This window comes from Microchirus variegatus, assembly GCF_963457635.1.
Source record: "Microchirus variegatus genome assembly, chromosome: 3".
Lineage (NCBI taxonomy): Eukaryota > Metazoa > Chordata > Actinopteri > Pleuronectiformes > Soleidae > Microchirus > Microchirus variegatus.
The window spans coordinates 2,605,201-2,623,773 of NC_139804.1; the positions used below are offsets into that span (position 1 = coordinate 2,605,201).

At 40.4% G+C, this 18,573-nt stretch overlaps 1 protein-coding gene across 2 annotated transcripts in view; it reads left to right on the forward strand.

Annotated features, from left to right (window-relative positions):
• The window catches only part of synrg (synergin, gamma), a gene marked incomplete at its 5' end in the record, with an annotated part of 48,018 nt that overhangs the window by 16,718 nt on the left and 12,727 nt on the right, over positions 1–18,573 (forward strand). For both annotated transcript variants that reach the window (XM_083887244.1, XM_083887245.1), the window contains 8 exons: positions 1–118; positions 1,471–1,616; positions 3,455–3,588; positions 4,085–4,147; positions 5,360–6,367; positions 14,496–15,056; positions 17,821–17,984; positions 18,070–18,123. The exon at positions 1–118 is cut by the window's left edge and continues 128 nt beyond it. In XM_083887244.1, the coding sequence (XP_083743370.1) occupies positions 1–118; positions 1,471–1,616; positions 3,455–3,588; positions 4,085–4,147; positions 5,360–6,367; positions 14,496–15,056; positions 17,821–17,984; positions 18,070–18,123 (2,248 nt within the window). The remainder of the gene's footprint in view (positions 119–1,470; positions 1,617–3,454; positions 3,589–4,084; positions 4,148–5,359; positions 6,368–14,495; positions 15,057–17,820; positions 17,985–18,069; positions 18,124–18,573) is intronic.

The window sequence follows — 18,573 nt, forward strand, 5'->3', positions numbered from 1 at the left end:
GCCTCCAGTCTCCATGGCCATGCCCTCACCGACACCATCAGTCATGGCCATGATGCCTGCAGCACCAGCTCAACCGCCCTCGAACGCCAACTTCATCGCCAGCTTTCCTCCTGCACAGGTAACGTAGACGTAGCTAGGTAGATACGTATATAGCTACATAGATATGTGGCTCGGTAAATGTACATATATGTAGGTGGGTAGGTAGATGCATAGGTAGATATGTCGCTAGTAGCTGGTGATGCTTGTAGGTAGGTAGGTATGTTGAGATGTAGGTTGATGCATAGATGGGATGATGGGTATATGGGTAGTCAGTCAGGTGGGGGGATGAGCAGATATAGGTAGATGTGTAAGTAGTATAAGTTGCGTAAATAAGGTAGATTTATAGATATATGGATAGATAGATAGATCGATACGTTTGGTAGATACGTCGGTAGATGGATAGGTAGACAGATACGTAGATAGATAGATAGATAGATAGATAGATAGATAGATAGATAGATAGATAGATAGATAGATAGATAGATAGATAGATAGATAGATAGATAGATAGATAGATATGTTTGTAGATAGATAGATACGATGGAAGATAGCTAGATAGTTAGATAGATACGTTGGTAGATAGATAGATAGATAGATAGATAGATAGATAGATAGATAGATAGATAGATAGATAGATAGATAGATAGATAGATAGATAGATAGATAGATAGATAGATATGTTTGTAGATAGATAGATACGATGGAAGATAGCTAGATAGTTAGATAGATACGTTGGTAGATAGATAGATAGATAGATAGATAGATAGATAGATAGATAGATAGATAGATAGATAGATAGATAGATAGATAGATAGATAGATAGATAGATAGATAGATAGATACGTTGATAGATACGTTGGTAGATAGATAGATGGATAGATAGATACGTTGGTAGATAGATAGATGGATAGATAGATACGTTGGTAGATAGATACGTTGATAGATAGATACGTTGATAGATAGATAGATAGATAGATAGATAGATAGATAGATAGATAGATAGATAGATAGATAGATAGATAGATAGATAGATAGATAGATAGATAGATATGTTGGTAGATAGATGAATAGATAGATATGTTGGTAGATAGATGGATAGATAGATACGTTGGTAGATAGATGGATAGATAGTTATGTTGATAGATGGATGGATAGATAGATACGTTGGTGGATAGATGGATAGATAGATACATTGCTAGATAGATGGATAGATAGATAGATACGTTGGTAGATAGATATGTTGGTGCATAGATAGATAGATAGATAGATAGATAGATAGATAGATAGATAGATAGATAGATAGATAGATAGATAGATAGATAGATAGATAGATAGATAGATAGATAGATAGATAGATAGATTGATTGATTGATTGATTGATTGATTGATTGTTGTTCTCTTCATCACTGTAGTTCTTTTTGACTGTTGCAGACACAGGCGACCAAAGCAGATGACGATGACTTCCAGGATTTCCAGGAGGCTCCAAAGGCAGGAGCTAAGGACCACACCTTCACTGAGTTCCAGGGGGAATCAGGAGGAAGTTTCCCCACCACCATCACACCTCAGCACCAAAACAGGTACAGTGAATAAGTGCTCTGATATTTAACCCTTTTTCTTTTTTAAAATTTAAATACTGCATTTGCAATCACTTTACTTTAGCCCACATACTGAATATTTAACACGGGGTCTGTCGTGGTATTTCGTAGCACAGCAGTTTTGCTGTCTTGGTCAAAGCCAAGTGCACAGTCAGACTCATTATCACACTCTTCAGTGTGGTTCTGTCATTTCAGCTGCTGAGGCTGAGATGTTCCATGTGTCTCTGCTCTTTGTCAGTTCATTCTGCTCAGATTCTTCTCTCCTCCTGTTCCACAGTTAAATTCCACACAAGAGTCATGTCAGGGATACGAGTCTTACATCTTTTAATGTTTAGGGCCGAGTTATTTTGATAATCCATGAATCTGTGGAGGATTTTCTCGATTGTTTGGTCCACAAAATGTCATAAAATGTTTCCCTAACTCCTGTCTTAATTGTCCACAAACCAAAGATATAGATTTTTTATGAAGAAAAACACTCCCAACTCATTCATCTATTATCAAAAATGGTTGCCTGTTCATTTAGATTTTCTTCCAGTGTTTATATCTTCTTACATTGTTTGTCTCTGAAACCTTACAGTCGACCGCCCAGACTCAATATCTGACAATAATCATCCCTGAATAACAATGAGTTTGAATTCATCTCTTAATGAATTCATTTCAGCGGACTCTTTCACAGACGACGGAGCTCAGAGCCAATTATCCGTTGATTGACAAAGAGAAAGGAGAACTTTTAAAACGTTACACCCGTGACTGTGTGATTGCTGTAGAGTCTAATTAAATGAGCGAGTGAAAGGCTCTTTATGTTAAGTTGCTCGTCTGAGAGTGACAGGCGTAACAGTCTGATGTCTCGCTGTGGAAAGTGAGCTTAATGACTCCTTTAACATGATAAAATCATGTGTTTTTGTACATGGCAGTATTGTTAGGATGCACGGAGGTCACATTAAGTCAAAACCACACGTGTACAAACAACAATTTGTGTCTTGACTGGGATTTATTTATTTATTTCTTAATACAAAATAAATAAATCAAATTTTTTGAAAAAAAAAAATAATCAATTTTTTTGAAAAAAAACCCCAAATTTTTTGAAAAAAAAATCAAATATTTAGATTTTTTTTTTTTTTTTTGAAAAAAAAATCAAATTTTGAGAGAAAAAAAATTGAGAAAAAAGAATTACATTTTGAGAAAGAAAATAAAATTGTAAGGGAAAAAAACTGAGAAAAAAATTACATTTGGAGAGAATTTTTTTTGTTGAGAAATTTCCTTATTTTTGAAGGAAAATCCCTTTTTTTTTTCAATGAATATAACATTAAATGAATCATAAATACACTCTATACATTGTTAATGTGGTAAACGACTACATTTCCAGTGTTCTAATGGTACATTGTTTTAGAAGGCTATTGGATGATTAGAAAACCCTTGAAAACCCTTCTGCAATGATGTTAGCACATTATTTCTAATCTTGTCAATGTCTTGACTATATTTTCTATTCATTTTGCAATTCTTTTGATAAATAAAAGTCTGACTTTTAATGGAAAACAACAAAATTGTATAGGTGAACCCAAACCTTTGAACGGTAGTGTACATATACAAGACTACCCTCACATGGTCTGATAATCAAATGTTGTGATATCAATCCATCTCTGCTCGAACGGTGAGGAGGATGAGAAAGTGTTTAACAGGAAGGACCTGGTTTCCAACTCTGGGAGCTTAAAGTAAATGTTCAGTCGGATTACAGGGATTAAAACCTGACTATTGAAGCTTTCTGGTGCTGTATGTATATGTGTGTGTGTGTGTGACTCAGGCCTTTTGTGTCCCTGCAGTGTTCCTGTCATGCTGACACCAGTGTCTGGCTCCGCCTCCTCTTCCTCCTCCGCGGCGTCCTCTGATAAATACGCCGTCTTCAAACAGCTGTCTGTGGATCCACCTGCAGAGTCCACAGCCCACACACACTCAGGTAAAACCTCCACACACTCCTCACATGTGACTGTTTAAACATTTAAGTAGAAAAGAACAAAGATAAAATATCATTTCTGACATCAACAGACTCGTACGAAGTTTACTTGACAAAGTTACATGTATTATTATTATAAAAAATATATAAAACTCATATTTTTTTCCTTGATACCTCCTCTGTGAGGGCTTCTAATTTCACAAAGAACATTTCATCCACAGTTTTGCAAAAAAGTACTTGAAAAATCATGAAATGATATCCTTTCAGGTCACTTTTAATGATTATCTTCGTCACTGATTAACCTATTATACAGTATATGAATCTATATAGTATTATATATCTGTTTTTATAGCCATAAATATAACATTTTATCACTGTTAATCTCTTAATGTTATGTATTGCAACGTAAAGTTAAATTGTTGTCTTTAAAAAGAAATATAAACAACAACTTTCTGCATGTTCAGTGAATGTAATATTGTTATGTTCTTATTTTATTCAGATGTTGGAGACAAATACAGCGTTTTCCGGCAGCTTGAACAACCAGCTGACAAGAAACCAGTCGGTAAGAAGATGTTTTTAAAGCGTTCACTGATCTGTTTTTGTTCTGAATGACATGTTTGTATATTTATATATATATATATATATGAGTCAGGGAAACAGGGAGATGATGTTTTTCAGTATATTCTGCTGGCTGTGGTTCTGTGGTGTTGTTGTTGACACCAGTGCGTTTCCCGTCCCTGTTTCATTAGAACAGATTCCGTTGGGAGTCGCTCTTACTTCTCCAGTAAGTCCAGCTCTGCAGTGACTTTTCCTCCTTAATGAGCCCATTATTTTCTTCCTCCTCTGTGTTTTTCCTTCCTCTGCACACACACACACACACACACACACACTGAGTGACAGCTCAGAGATTTAAAGATGCATTCTGACTTCTTTGCTGTGCTTTTATCTCAATGTTATGATGCTCGAATCTGTGGAAAAACCAAAAAGACGTTTTCACATCACCACTGATTTCTTCTGTGTGGAGTTTTCTGTTTGATTTTTTTCTTTTAAAACAAACGACAATAAGACAGAACTTGGAGACAAATATACTCCGATATAGAGGAAACTCAATCTTTGTTTTTTACTAGTGCTGGGCACGATAACGCGCTAAAGCGTCAGCGTTAACGCATGACGTGTTTCCATGACGACTGACTGGAAAAAGACGAGTGTGAAGTCATGCTTGCGTGCAGCGGCAGCAGAGTCCATGCACCAGTTAGCTCCTTTAGCGCCAGTTAGCGCGCCAACAGTGGAACTGGAGGGGTTTGTTTATTAAACAAAAGAGCAGCGCTGCAAATAACCAGCGTACCTGTGTACTGTGTATGTGTGCCTCTGTTTTTAAAGTTTAGTTTAGCGTTACTTTAGAGACTCATTTTAACAATCGGGAGTCACGTAAACATGACGTCACGCTCGCTAACGCTGCCGCCGTTAACGTGCCCGGAAGTAGTTTTTACAATGTTTTTATTTAAAAAATAAACGGTATATAATGTCACTACAGTGTATGTGTTAATAATAATAATTTAAGTTTTCTTTTTGAATGAATAAATTGTTGGCCCTGATTTCTAAAAACTGGCATCAGTTATAGAAAAACCCGTATGGTTCGTCCTCTAGTGCATGAGGTTATGAGGGATTTATTTTTTCTACAGATTCTTGTGCTGTGATGTTTGCTGTTCTCTGTAGCTCGTAGAAGACTGAAGTTTAGACTCATTATTGTGCTTTGTGTGTGTTTTTCCCGCAGGTGAAGGTTTTGCAGATTTCAAGTCTGTCAGCGCCGACGATGGCTTCACAGACTTTAAAACCGCGGACAGCGTCTCTCCTCTAGACCCTGCAGAACCGGCCAAACTCTTCCAGCCTGCCTTCCCTTCTGCTTTCCCAAACTCTCAGTCTCTACAACAGTTACCGCAGCAGCAGCAGCAGCAGCAGCCAGCAGCGTCTCTTCCTCAGTCCAAAAACCCTCTCAACATAGCTGACCTGGACCTTTTCTCCTCTATAGCTCCTTCACTTCCTGCCCCCACTGAGACAAAACCCAGCAGCTTCCCCTCCGTGTCTGTCCCGCCCTCTTTAGTGCTCCTGCCAGGTGGCGCTAAACCCCCAGGAGGAGGTACGGATGATTTCGGTGACTTCGCCCTCTTTGGCTCCTCCTCTGACGCCGCTCAACCTTCGGCAGCAGGGGGAGCCGTGGCGGCAGCGGCGCCTCACGACGACTTTGCTGACTTCATGGCGTTCGGCAGCTCTGGCGGAGAACCTAAAGGCGACAGCAGCAGCAGCAGCAGCGTCGTCGGAGTCCAAGGTGAGACGTCCACGCAGCAGCAGCAGCATCAGCAGAGGCCGCAGCAGAACTCAGACAAGTATGACGTCTTCAAACAGCTATCCCTGGAGGGAGGCCTCGCCTACGATGACGCCAAGGAAAGCGGCGGCGGCGGCGGCTCCTTCTCGTCGCTCCGGAGCGACGCGGACGACTTCGCCGACTTCCAGTCCTCCAAGTTCTGCACGGCGCTCGGCGCCTCGGAGAAGACGCTGGACAAGGTGGCGGCGTTCAAACACGGCAAAGAGGACTCGGCGTCCGTCAAGTCGCTGGACCTCCCGTCCATCGGGGGCAGCAGCGCGGGCAAGGACGACTCGGAGGACGCGCTGTCGGTGCAGCTGGACATGAAGCTGTCGGACATGGGCGGCGACCTGAAGCACGTGATGTCGGACAGCTCTCTGGATTTGCCGGGTCTCTCGGCCCACCAGCCGCCCGCCACAGGTGAGGAACTAGTGCGTCTGCTCTGGTGAGGCTCTGACGCTTCCCACGAGCCGCAAGTGGCTTCTCTTTCTCAGTGCCCGCCATTAAACGGCTCAAGGGCAAAAGGCGTAAGGAATCGTTCAGGGGTTTTTCAGTGGGGTTGTAAGAGGGTTTGACGCTGAATCTGCTGAGCACAGCGGTCAGACTCACAGGGACGGAAGGGAGAACAGATTTTAGCTACTTCACCTCATAAAGTCCTACACCTACTTTAAGTCTATAATATCTATAAGAACAGCCATACACAACCTTTTCTCACTGAAAACCTTTTTAAATCATCTATACTCCTGCACCAAAGTCCATAGACAGGGTATCTGCGGGGTCTTGAAAAGTCTTAAATCCAATCGTTTGAATTTAAGGCCTTAAAATGTCTAAAATTCTCCTAAAGTTTCATAAAAGGTCTTAAAATTCTATGAGCATTACTTTTATTTAAAACACGCATAAACTTGTCTCGCTTTTATCGAGCACTACTAGCTAGTGTGCTGGGCGCGCCGCGGTGTGTTAGCATAGCTTAGCATAGCAGCGGAGAAAACTTAACGAAAGCCCACAGCTGAGCCAAATTGCTTGCATAAGATGGGTAAGTGCAAGTTCAACTATTTGTGGCTCCAATTTCCCTCATTTCTTATGTACTTTTTTGAAAAGTTACTTAAATTGTATTCATTATGGTCTTAAAAAAGTCTTAAATTTGACTTGTTGAAACCTGCAGAGACCCTGATAGAGAAAATGGTCGATTTTTCATCACAGCACACAAGAGTTTTTCATCCGTTTAAAGTCCTCTGTTAAGATTTACCTCAGTGACACAAACTTAGCCAAACGAGACCACAGTAGACCAGCAGCTCCTGTGTCCTCGAGAGCTTAAAACCATGGTTTTCTCTCTGGGCTTTGGTGTAGGAGGACAAAGATACAGCAGCAAACATGGTCTAAAAACCGTCATAGACTAAAGCAGACATGGATTTTATGAGGTGAACGTTTCTCTTGTGTCGTCTCAAATGCAGTATTTTTTTTAAACTCTTACAACCGTACTTTAAAAAAACAAACAAACCCTAAACTATCACCTTTTAAAGTATTCAAAGTCGGACCGAAATCGACATGGAAAAATAACATATCATGATTATACATATCCTTCATTCTGCATCTCATCATCCATTTCAACATATTTATTTATTTATTTCCTATTTTATTTACACATTCCTTGTTTTTTTTTTACAAACATATTATAATTAATACCTGGCACATATCTTAATTTATTAACCAGTGATGTGTGTGTGTGTGTGTGTGTGTGTTGCACAGAGTAGACTCCGCCGTTACGCTGATGATCTTCTTGTTTATTTCAATCGCAGGTTTCGCACAATAGGCTGCAACTCGTTATCTGTAAGCCGTCGTTCGCCTGTCGCCGTTTGGTTTGTGCTTATTTAATTCCAGATAATATCATTTTTGAATGGCTGGAAATATTATTTATTTATTTATTTATTTATTTAACCATTAATAGACGGTGTGCGCTGCATGCAGCCACGGCGAACGAGCGACCGTGAAACAGAGCAGCGCTTGCACTTGGTGTCACAAAATCTGCAGAGTCATGATAGCTGGACCCAGTACACTATTAAACAGTATATACTATAGCACCTACTGTGCTGTTGTATTAGACTGCGGAATTTTCAAATCTTTTCACGCAGTATTATACGAGATTTTTGCGACTAATTTCCGTAGGGCTGCAATGGTTAATCGGTTATTAAGTTTTTTTTTGCTCCATATAACAAACAAATGTGAAGTTAAGTTAAAACTGAGTACATCACATGAACACTGAAAATCAACATTTAAGTCAATTAATCGGGAAAATAAACGACTCTGAAAATAACTGTTAGTTGCAGCTCTTGACTGTGTTTGTTTATTTGTTTAATTCATTAATTTAGGGCCACGACTGAATTTTCTTTACATAATTGATTCATCCGTTAGTTGTTTGGTCCATAAAATGTTCATCAGTGTTTCCCAAACCTCAAAATTGAAGTTAAAGTTCTGTCCACAAACCAAAATGATTCAGTTCTAATGATTTCTTTGTTATTTTGGAGCCAAAAAAATTTAAAATATCCACATTTAAGAAGCTGAACGATTAATTTAGTCATCAATGAATAATCGATTAATCGTCGCAGCCCTGAATGAGTCGGCGTATTAGTTTCGTTTGAGCTAGTTTTTAATCCAGAATCAAACATGAGTGAACATGAGTCACTGCTCCGTCTCTTCTTCTTATTCCACTGCTCATCGTTTATTCATCCAGCGTCTCACTTCCATGTCATGACTCATGTTTCATTGAAAACATTACAAAAGTCATTCATTTCATCTCCGTCAGGTCAAAGTCTCCAATTTCAGGTTTTTACTTCTTTTTTTTTTAACATCGTCATTGCCTTATTTCAGTTTCACTACAGAGGACAGGATTGTGGTTTAACCCGAGCGGTCGTCTCTGTGTCGCACAGAGCCCACGGCGAGGTGACGTCTGTGGGATAAAGAAAAATATATGGCGTGACCTGCAGAGGAAATAATCTTCATTAATTGAATTGAATTTGAATTGAATGACTTTATTCCTCCTCCCGGGGGGAACACACATTTACAACGTAAAGATAAGAGTAAAAATAGGATAAAATAAAATACAATATGGTAAAAAAAAATTAATCAATGACATGATTTCAGTTTGAATGATTTCTCTGTTATATGGAGCAATGAAAGCAGAAAATATTCACATTTAAGAAGCTGAAACTTCAACAGAGCTTACAAGAGATTATCAAGATCACGGTATACTTTTCAATATTATCGATATAGATCACGATACAAATCAAACCAATTGTAATTATAGATATATCGTCAGATTCTGCTTAAACACAAATAATTAGCCAGAAAATGTCCTCTTTTTTTATTAATATAATTGCGTCATTTCCATTTAATTTTATTTTATGCGTAATATTTAGTGTGTTTCTTAAATGCATTCAATATAATAAATACAGTGCTGGGCACGTAAACGCATCAACTTTAATGCACATTAACACATGCCGCGTTTCCATGACGACTGACCAGAAAAAGACGCGCGTGACGTCATGTTTACGTGACTCCCGATTGTTAAAATGAGTCTCTAAAGTAACGCTAAACTTTAAAAGCAGAGGCACACATACGCAGTACATGCTGGTTATTTGTAGCGCTAATAAACAGACCGCTCCAGTTCCACTGTAGGCGTAGCTAACGGAGCTAACAGAGCTAACTGCTAAACAGTGCCTAGACTCTGCTGACACAGCACGTAAACATGACGTCACGTTATCGTTAACGCCGTTAAGGCCGTTGCGCAGCACTAAATACATTTGATAAATATATTAAAAAGCGGGAAAATCCGTGGTAGTTAAAACTCTAAGACCATATCTTGTCTCGTGTCTTCATTTATGGATATAACTAGCATAGAGACGACGTCCCTTGTGTAAAATAGGCGAGACGCAGAAAATCTAAATTAGCGTATCAGACGCGACGTGGACGCCAGGAAAGAAAGAAATTCCCCACATAACCTCCCACTGACGTCACCTCCCGGGCTCTGTGTTACCGAGTGGAAATTCAGCTTTTCATGCAAAGCTCCCGTCCGTCTGAGCAGAGTTAGTGCACAACATTCCTAAAGGCTTCTTCTTTTCCTTCCACATGGATCTGCTCTTGTCGCTCAGACGCTTCTCACCTCTGCTTTTGCACTGTTTTCACTGTTTCCTCTGTACGTGTACGCCACCTTAAAGAGACAGTATTTCTTTCCACGAGCGGTTCCTTTTGCGTCCGGAGCGCAAAATGAACCCCGAATGACCCTTCTCTCTCTCCTTATTTTGTTCCCTTTCTTTTTATCTCACCTGTAAGTTGAACCTGTATTACTGCAGCATGACTCTTTAACCACGCGCCGCGTCACGCTGGAGAAGCTAGCGTTACCCTCCCTGCCTTGCTTTTGATGCTGCAAGTGTGCCTGCTTTTTTCAATTTGTGAAATTGACAAGAAAGTAATACACAATTTTATGCTTAAAAAAAAAAAAAACAGTATTGCAAGTGGTTTTTACCGAAAAGTGAGAGGGAAAAAAATGTATACTTGACAGATTTAATAGTGTATTTTTATTACAGGAATATGAGCTCTTATTTTGAGACTAGAAACTCTCCCAGATCTTGTTGTTGATGTAAATTTAAATGTAGCTTTACAGTATTTAGTATTTTAGTTTAGTGTGATTATGATCCAAACTTTGATGATGATTCTTTGGGGAAAGACTTTGTTGTAGCAAAAGAAATAATAATAATAATAATAATAATAATAAAAGGATACTGTCTCTTTAAATCTGCTCCTGCATCTGTGATTAGATGTAATTTTGGGATGTCAGGTGTAAGGACGGCCCCTCTTTGTTTTTCTGTAACCCTTTGAGTGCTTGAATACCTCACAGAAACTAAATTTAAATGATTATTATGATCATAAATTGACAAAATGCCTCATAAATTCAAATGTTCAGGTTTTCCCCTCGTCCTCAAAGGGTTTTAACGCCTCTCGCCTCGAGCTCATTGTTTTTGGATTATCTGGCTTTTCAAATGTTCTGTAATCGAAAAATCTCTTTCCAAAAAAAACAAAACAAAACGACAACAAAAAATGCTTTATATTCTGATATGAAAAAACCAAAAGTGTTATCTCCCCAGAGTTAGTGATTTTTAGTCTGTGAATGTGCCTTCTCATTCTGGTTTCTGCTTGGAAGATAATCCTTGTTTCACCTTCTCGCTGTTTGTTTCCTTTGATTCTTTGGTTCTGTTGCCTCCTCCTGACTCTGCATGCCCTTGTATTCTTAAATGACTGAAATCTTACTTTTCCAAGTGTTAGTTTGACAAACCTCTTGTAACGATAGAGCTCTCTCACAGTACTTTGTGATCTCTCTGTCTCTCTCTCTCTCTCTCTCTCATGTTTGTTGTAATAAATATTATTGTTGGTATTGCTCAAACGCGTACCGTCTTATTTTCTCCTTTTTTTCTCTTTCTCGAGAGGCCTTTTAGTCATGTGATGTGTCTTAAGGCTCGCAGCACTTAGATCCTTGTCAATTTCACAAATTGTTTTTTTTTCTTTTTGCACCCGAGGGTTCTGTCATGTGAAATAGGAAGGACTCGACACAGTCAGAGTGTGTGTGTGTGAGAGAGAGAGTGAGTTTATAACACAAAACAGTTATGGCTATACACTATGGCTTTTCCACTATACAGTACCGGCACGGCACAGCTCGGCTCTAATGGTTCGTTTTCCATTACTTCATCGAGGAACTGCCGTGATGTGTTTTTATACGCGACACAAGCTAGTGACGTGTAGAGCAGATGTTTTGGGTGCAACTGAATCATTAGAATCAGTTGATTTAAAAGAAAAAAGATTTGTTAGCAGCGATTCGGCTCACGATCGCTAAATACGACAGACTTCTCTGTTAAATGTTGAGATTTTAGACATTTCCTTTGCTAAATGTTGGAGATTAGCACAAGTTTTAAAGCGGACCTAGACCGGAAGTTCAAATTAACGCTGTTTTTTTAGCGTGCATCTGCGTCATTACCTTGTTTACGAAGCCCTGGAGGTTCGAAACAAACAGTTCAGCCACTGCTGAGAACGCTGCGTTTTATTGTAAATCCCGGGCTCAGTGAGATCTCTGAAAAAACCCGTTACGGTTACGTAAACAGCGGTTCTCCTGAACAGCAGGTCCTGCTCCGGGCACATCCGGTTGCGTACATTGAACCGCAGAAGAAGAATAACGTCCGTTGTGGAGGTGTTTCACGAGCGACAGTGTCTTCTGACTCCCGGGTCAAAGGTCGTCAAAGGCACTGCAGCGGGGAGTCGTGAAGAAGCTATTTTTAAACATTGTTAAAACAATGTTTTGATAATGAGTAGCAGTGCATCCACCGTTCCAGAAGGGGGAGCTGCACTTCTGAGAGCTGGTGTGCAAATATGTCGCTTCTGGGTATTGACCAATCACAAGACAGTTGGGAAGGCTCTACGCTGGCTGGCCAATCACAACACAACTCTGTCTTCTGGGTGTGAGATTTATGTCTGAAATATCGCGGCTGGGGAACAGCGTCAGAAAAGAGGGATTTCTATTGGCTCGTTTACAGCAACAAGGAGGTTTTTGAGCATAAAAACAAGTTAATGTATGTAAGTAGACCTCCATAACTATATGTGCAACAGGACCACTCTATGTGAGCGTTTAGGATTTTGAAGTCTTTTTAACTGATCCACAGTTCGGCATTTTTCGCTTTGATTCTTCTGTCGGCCGTCGCGCTCAATTTAGTTTTGGTTCAGCTCACTTGGAACCTCGCCACCAATAAACCCACCAGTTACAATGGAGCTGAGCTGAGCTCTCCTTCCTGTGCCCCATTTTTCATTTCACCCCAACCGGCCTAGGCAGATGCTGCTCATCTTCGACATCTTTGAGATTTCTTCCTGTTAAAAGGGACTTTTCACTCTGTTCAGTCTGTCGACGTCACATTTAAGTATCGGCTCAGCTCTCTTGGAACCTCGCCGTGCTGGAACTTGGTAGTGGAAAAGCAGCGCCATTAGAATTAGTCATGAAGAAACAACACAAACACCAGAGCACTCGTAGAGGTTAAAGTCTAGTTCACTGTGTTTCCATCATGCATGGTACGGTTCGGTTTGGTTTTTCAATGTTAAACTGGGTCAGGCCTGCGTTTCGTCTGAGAACAGAACCTTTACTTTGTATCAGATATCGGGTGGGAAAAAGAACCCAAAGCAATCTAAAAGCCCTAAATATCATATAAACGACCAACCACGGACTGTAGAACAGGAAATATAAATCCATCTTTTCAAGCATGACTTAGCAGAATACATGCTTGACAGTTACACACAGGCTAGGTGGGAAATGCATCAGCACAAATGTCGCAAACTGTAAGAAACGCGTTACACATTACAACAGTTACCGACAAAGAGCTTTTTACAGGAAAACACAAATTTATCCTTTTATTTTATTACTGACATGATATTTTTGAAGTATATATACATACATATATTTATATATATATATATTTTCGGGCGTTCCACTTCCTGTAGTGAGGTCTCCTTCTGCAGACATGTTCAGGACGGGTCTCTGGTGTCACATATAAAGTTTCAGGTCTCTACGTTAAAGTATGACCCCACTGTGAGGTTCATATATATATATAAGAATGTGGCCAAAAACGGTTACTACATTCAAATTCAAAATACCGAAGTCTTAGGTTTCGGTTTCTGACGTAACTGGCAACCCGTGGTTGCTCGGCAGCTGAGACTCTACTGACTGCAATGATTGGTAGACGGCGGTAGGTGGCGCCACATGAAGCCAAAACATGATTTCAACACATAAACATGATTTGCAGTCTGCAAAATATTTGTTTTAATGCAAATATTTTGTCTGTGCTGTTGTTGTTGGTGAGTTCAGTTTGTTATATGAACATTATTCCTGAGTCTCTGTGACATATTAGGAGGATTTTATGGCTTTAGTTGCTTTAGATTTATTACATAATGCACCTTTAAATGTAACAATTTGTAATATTTGGCCAATTAATAAATAATAATTGGCCATTGTGGCGATTATCAAATGGATATAACATGTACATTTCTAATCAATAAGCATCAATAAGTGGATTAATTCATTAACTGTGAATGTTTTATCAACAAGACAAAAAGGGTAAATCAACTCTTTCAATTCAAGTCTCGCAATCAATTCACTGAATAATCATTACAGCCAAATGTTCCCGTAGTCTAGGGTTAGCTAACCCAATCAGAGTAACTGATATAAAACATTTCTTTTATGTTTTTATGGATGAGAAGCAGAAATGTCAGAGACTTTGTCTGCGTGCTTCAAGCCATGAAAGACGAACAGTTTTATAATTTAACTGACAGTTGGTTTACTCTTTAAGATCCTTTGAAGAGTCTGAAAAGTCTTCACTACCACATGAAGAAGACTTATCACTCTCCGACACTAACGTGGTGATAATCCCACAGATATTCCAGTCCCTCGTCCGGCGCTCATTAATCCACACCCTCTCATCTGCAGTTCCCAGGAACCACCGGTATGTCTGTGTTGTCATTTCAGAAGCAGACGACGACCTGAAATTTGACCCGTTTGGGACGTCGGGCCTCAGCACGCTGACCAGCTACGACTGGACGGAGAGTGGCGAGTGTCTGTCCACTGAGGTCAGGAAGCCGCAGAGCTTGGACGGCGCTCCGCTTCCGTCTTTAGCCCCCGCGCAGAGAAAGGAGGCGGCGGTCGGCGGCTCTGAAAACATCACCGCAGCAGCACAGTTCGTCACCTCCTTCCCCACAGACGACGCCGGCTCGTCCACAGACGACAAGTTTGAACCCTTCGCCAACTTTGGCTCCGGTGAACACGGCAGCGGCGGCGGTGGCGGTAATGAGGACGACTTTGGGGACTTTGCGAGCACCGTCTCGGAAAAATCTGACTCGCCCGCCACCGCGGCTGACGTCGGCTCGGAGGGAAACCAGAGCGAAGCCGGCGACGAGTTTGGCGCCTTCCAGGGAGACAAGCCGAAGTTCGGCAAGTCCGACTTCCTCAAGGCGAGCACGCAGGCCAAGGTCAAGTCCAGCGAGGAGATGATCAAGAACGAACTGGCGACCTTTGACCTGTCCGTACAAGGTGAGTGACTCTTATTCTCACATTTATCTCTCGGTCGGTCGATCAGTCCTGAAGTGATAAAGTTGATCGAAAGATGCAAAGAGGAGAAACTTACAATTGGCCTCCTTAAATACTCTTTCTCATGATTGGAGTCACCTGTGTATGGAGGTCGAGGGTCACTGAGGTTACCAAACCAATTTTCAGTTCCAATAATTGGTGCTAAAGTTATTGAAATCAATAAAATGACAAGGGTGCCTAAATGAATGCATTTATGCCTAGTTAAGTTTGAATAATTCTTGCAGACTTTCTGTAAATCATATAAACTTTATTTCACTTCTCAAATATCACTGTTTGTCTCCTATATGATATATTCAACTGAAATGTATTTTTCAAACAACCAATGATTTATAAAGGAAAACCATGAAAATTTGCCACTGTAATTATTTTAAAGCAAAAACAACCAAACCACTTTAAATATTTGAAGGTAATTCAGAAAATTACAAAAATACAGATTATGAATTTGCTTTTGAAATTGATCAAACAAAACCAAGAGAACTTGCCTTTTAAGTTTGTTTCCATTCATCCAGTTTAATTAATTATTAAACCAAATCCGTTAATTTAATCGAAATGAAACTATTATTTTGACAATTTGTCCATTATTTTCTTAATTTTTTATTTTATTAATTAGTTGTTACAAAATATTGTCTACAAACCAAAATGACTCTGTTTTAATGATTTATTTATTATTTGAAGCAAATGAACCAGAAATTATTCTCATTTGAGAAATCTGTTTTCAGGAGGAAGTTTGGTGCAGATTGTACGCCTTAAAACAGTTTTGTTGATTTTGGAGAGACTTTATAAATCTGCTGCAACATTTGTTGCCCCCTAGTGGCCACGATAAGTCACCGTAAGTGAGGTTTTTCATCATATTTCATCCACATCTTGTCCAGACTAAACTAAAGTTGAAGGTAATTGCAGGAAACATGGTTTGTTCTAATGCAGCATGCACGGAATTCGCCTCAAAATGGCCGTTTGATCCAAAATGTCTGCCTTTCGTCACGTTTTTCTTTTCTCTGATATACATGTGTAAAATAATCTTTGATAATATACACTGGGGCAATTTTATTAAGTGTTTAAAATGCACTGAACCAGTTTCATCTGTACCTTTTTTCCTCCTCCACACTGATCATAGCTGCAATGAGGCCGTCAGACTTTAGATGGCAGTGTTGAGACGACTGCTCTGATTTCACAGTCGACACAAACACATCCATGAGCAGAAATTCAACATTTCACACTTAAAGGTTGTTTCTTGTTTGAAAAGAAAAACAGAAAAACACAGTTTGCTGGTGTTTGACGCACGACCCTTCATAGATCATCACATGACACCAAGGCTCTTCTTCTTCAGCCACTGGTGCAGTGATGAGACAGTGGTGGGGGGTTATTATGGGATGCTGTGGTGTCGTCATGAATAATTCACTCGGTGCATATTTGCGCCTCTGTTTTCGTACCTAATTATCGTTGAACTCCGATTATGTGTTTACTCGCGCTGCCCCTGATCCAGGAGGGAATGAAGTGGAAGAGCAGTGATTACAAACACACTGAAATGACTCATCACGAGGGCCCCAAACCAAATAATAATACAATCAACAGCTACTATTTTGATCATGTATTTATCCATTTTTCATAATGAAATCAAGTTTTTGCAATGACGAAATCATTAGTTTAGTTTGGGAAACGTTTTTTTTGGACCAAATTACTAATTGATTACTAAAATAATCATTAGTTGCACACCTAGTCGTCGCCACAGGTTGCTGAAATTGATTAAGAACAAAGAGGAAAACATTCACCATAAGTATTTTTATACGTTTCCAAATCCTGAACGGAAAAAGAGAGAATTTAAAAAGAATCTTCATATATCCTTCAACGAGGAGATGAAATCATATCACGTGACTGGGTCTGAGATCACGTGACGGGGTCTGAGACCACGCATGATGGGGTGTTAGACCACGCGTGACGGGGTCTTAGACCACGCGTGACGGGGTCTTAGACCACGCGTGACGGGGTCTTAGACCACGCGTGACGGGGTCCGAGATCACGCGTGACGGGGTCCGAGATCACGCGACGGGGTCTGAGGTCACGCGACGGGGTCGCAAATTATGCAACTTTATGCAGAATCTGGCTCCAGTGGCACAACGTTTAATTTCTGTGTCGGTTTCATTTCATCAGCATATTATAAAGTATAAATATTTTTGATTTTAACGTCAAATACATCTGTCCATTTTATACAGAAAAAACACCCAAAACATTCACCAGTAAATACAAGACGCTGCTGTCTCACCAATCTGAAAATAGTCTGGTTAAAGCTCGATTGAAAACGTATAAAATCTGTGTTTGAGGACGGTAGAGTTAGCGATAAAAAGGGTACGTGAACAGGTGAAATGGAAGTGAATTTGGTAAATAAAGGGTGGTGTTTAGAAGCTGGTGTACGAATGTGTGAACGTGTGGAGGATAAAGCAGTAGAAGATGAAGGATGGATACTGGAAAGCAGAGAAATAGAGCTTTGCGCTCATATTCTTGTCATTACGGTAGGCAGAACGAGCGTCCAATCGCGGACGAGATTCGTCAACGGTTGAATAGCTGCCTGATATGGAAAGTGAAAGTTATCTTGGAAGAAAAGTGTCCTATGAGGGTTAAGAAGAAGAAGAAGATCAGACATGAAAAGTTGTGTTTCTGTGTGGACGCGATCGTCATCTCCATAACGTCTTCTCCGCTGCCTTTGCCTCAGGTTCCCACAAACGCAGTCACAGTTTGGGCGAGAAGGAGATCGGCCGCTCGCCTCCGTCTCCAGCTCCGGAGCAGCCTTTCAGAGACAGATCCAACACCCTGAACGAGAAACCAGCGCTGCCCGTCATCAGAGACAAGTACAAGGACCTGACGGGGGAGGTGGAGGTGAGGAGGCGCTCTGAATATTTACAACACCTTCTGTTCTCTTCTGTCAAGTGAGATAATTCCGTGTCGTCGTTGTTGTTTGCAGGAGAGCGAGCGATACGCGTACGAGTGGCAGCGGTGTCTGGAGAGTGCTCTGGAGGTTTGTGTTTGTGTGTTTGTGTGTTTGTTGCTCTGCGTCTGACCTCGGCGCTGTGGGGAATCCACATCCGTGGCAGAATAATTAACAGAACACAAAGCCGCCTGAAAAATGTTTGTCAAACTGTCGCTCCCTCAGCCGAGGACGTCGACTCGTGATTAGAGCCAAATTATTTTCTGCTTCCCCGCAAACGCAATTTCAGGGTTTTTTGATTCGAAACAATGTCGGTCGTTTCAAATGTCACAGTCCATTTAAACACGTGCGGCAGCAGCATGAAAGGAATTTGTTTTTAGTTAAAGCTCCAGTTGGGAATTTTTGTCCCCTCCGAAAAGTAAACAATTTATCCCGTTAGCTCACATTTATCATCTGGGGGTTTGTTCGCAGTGGAATCCACTTCGAAAACTTTATATTAGTGCTGGGCACGCTAACGGTGTCATGCGTTAATGCTGCTAA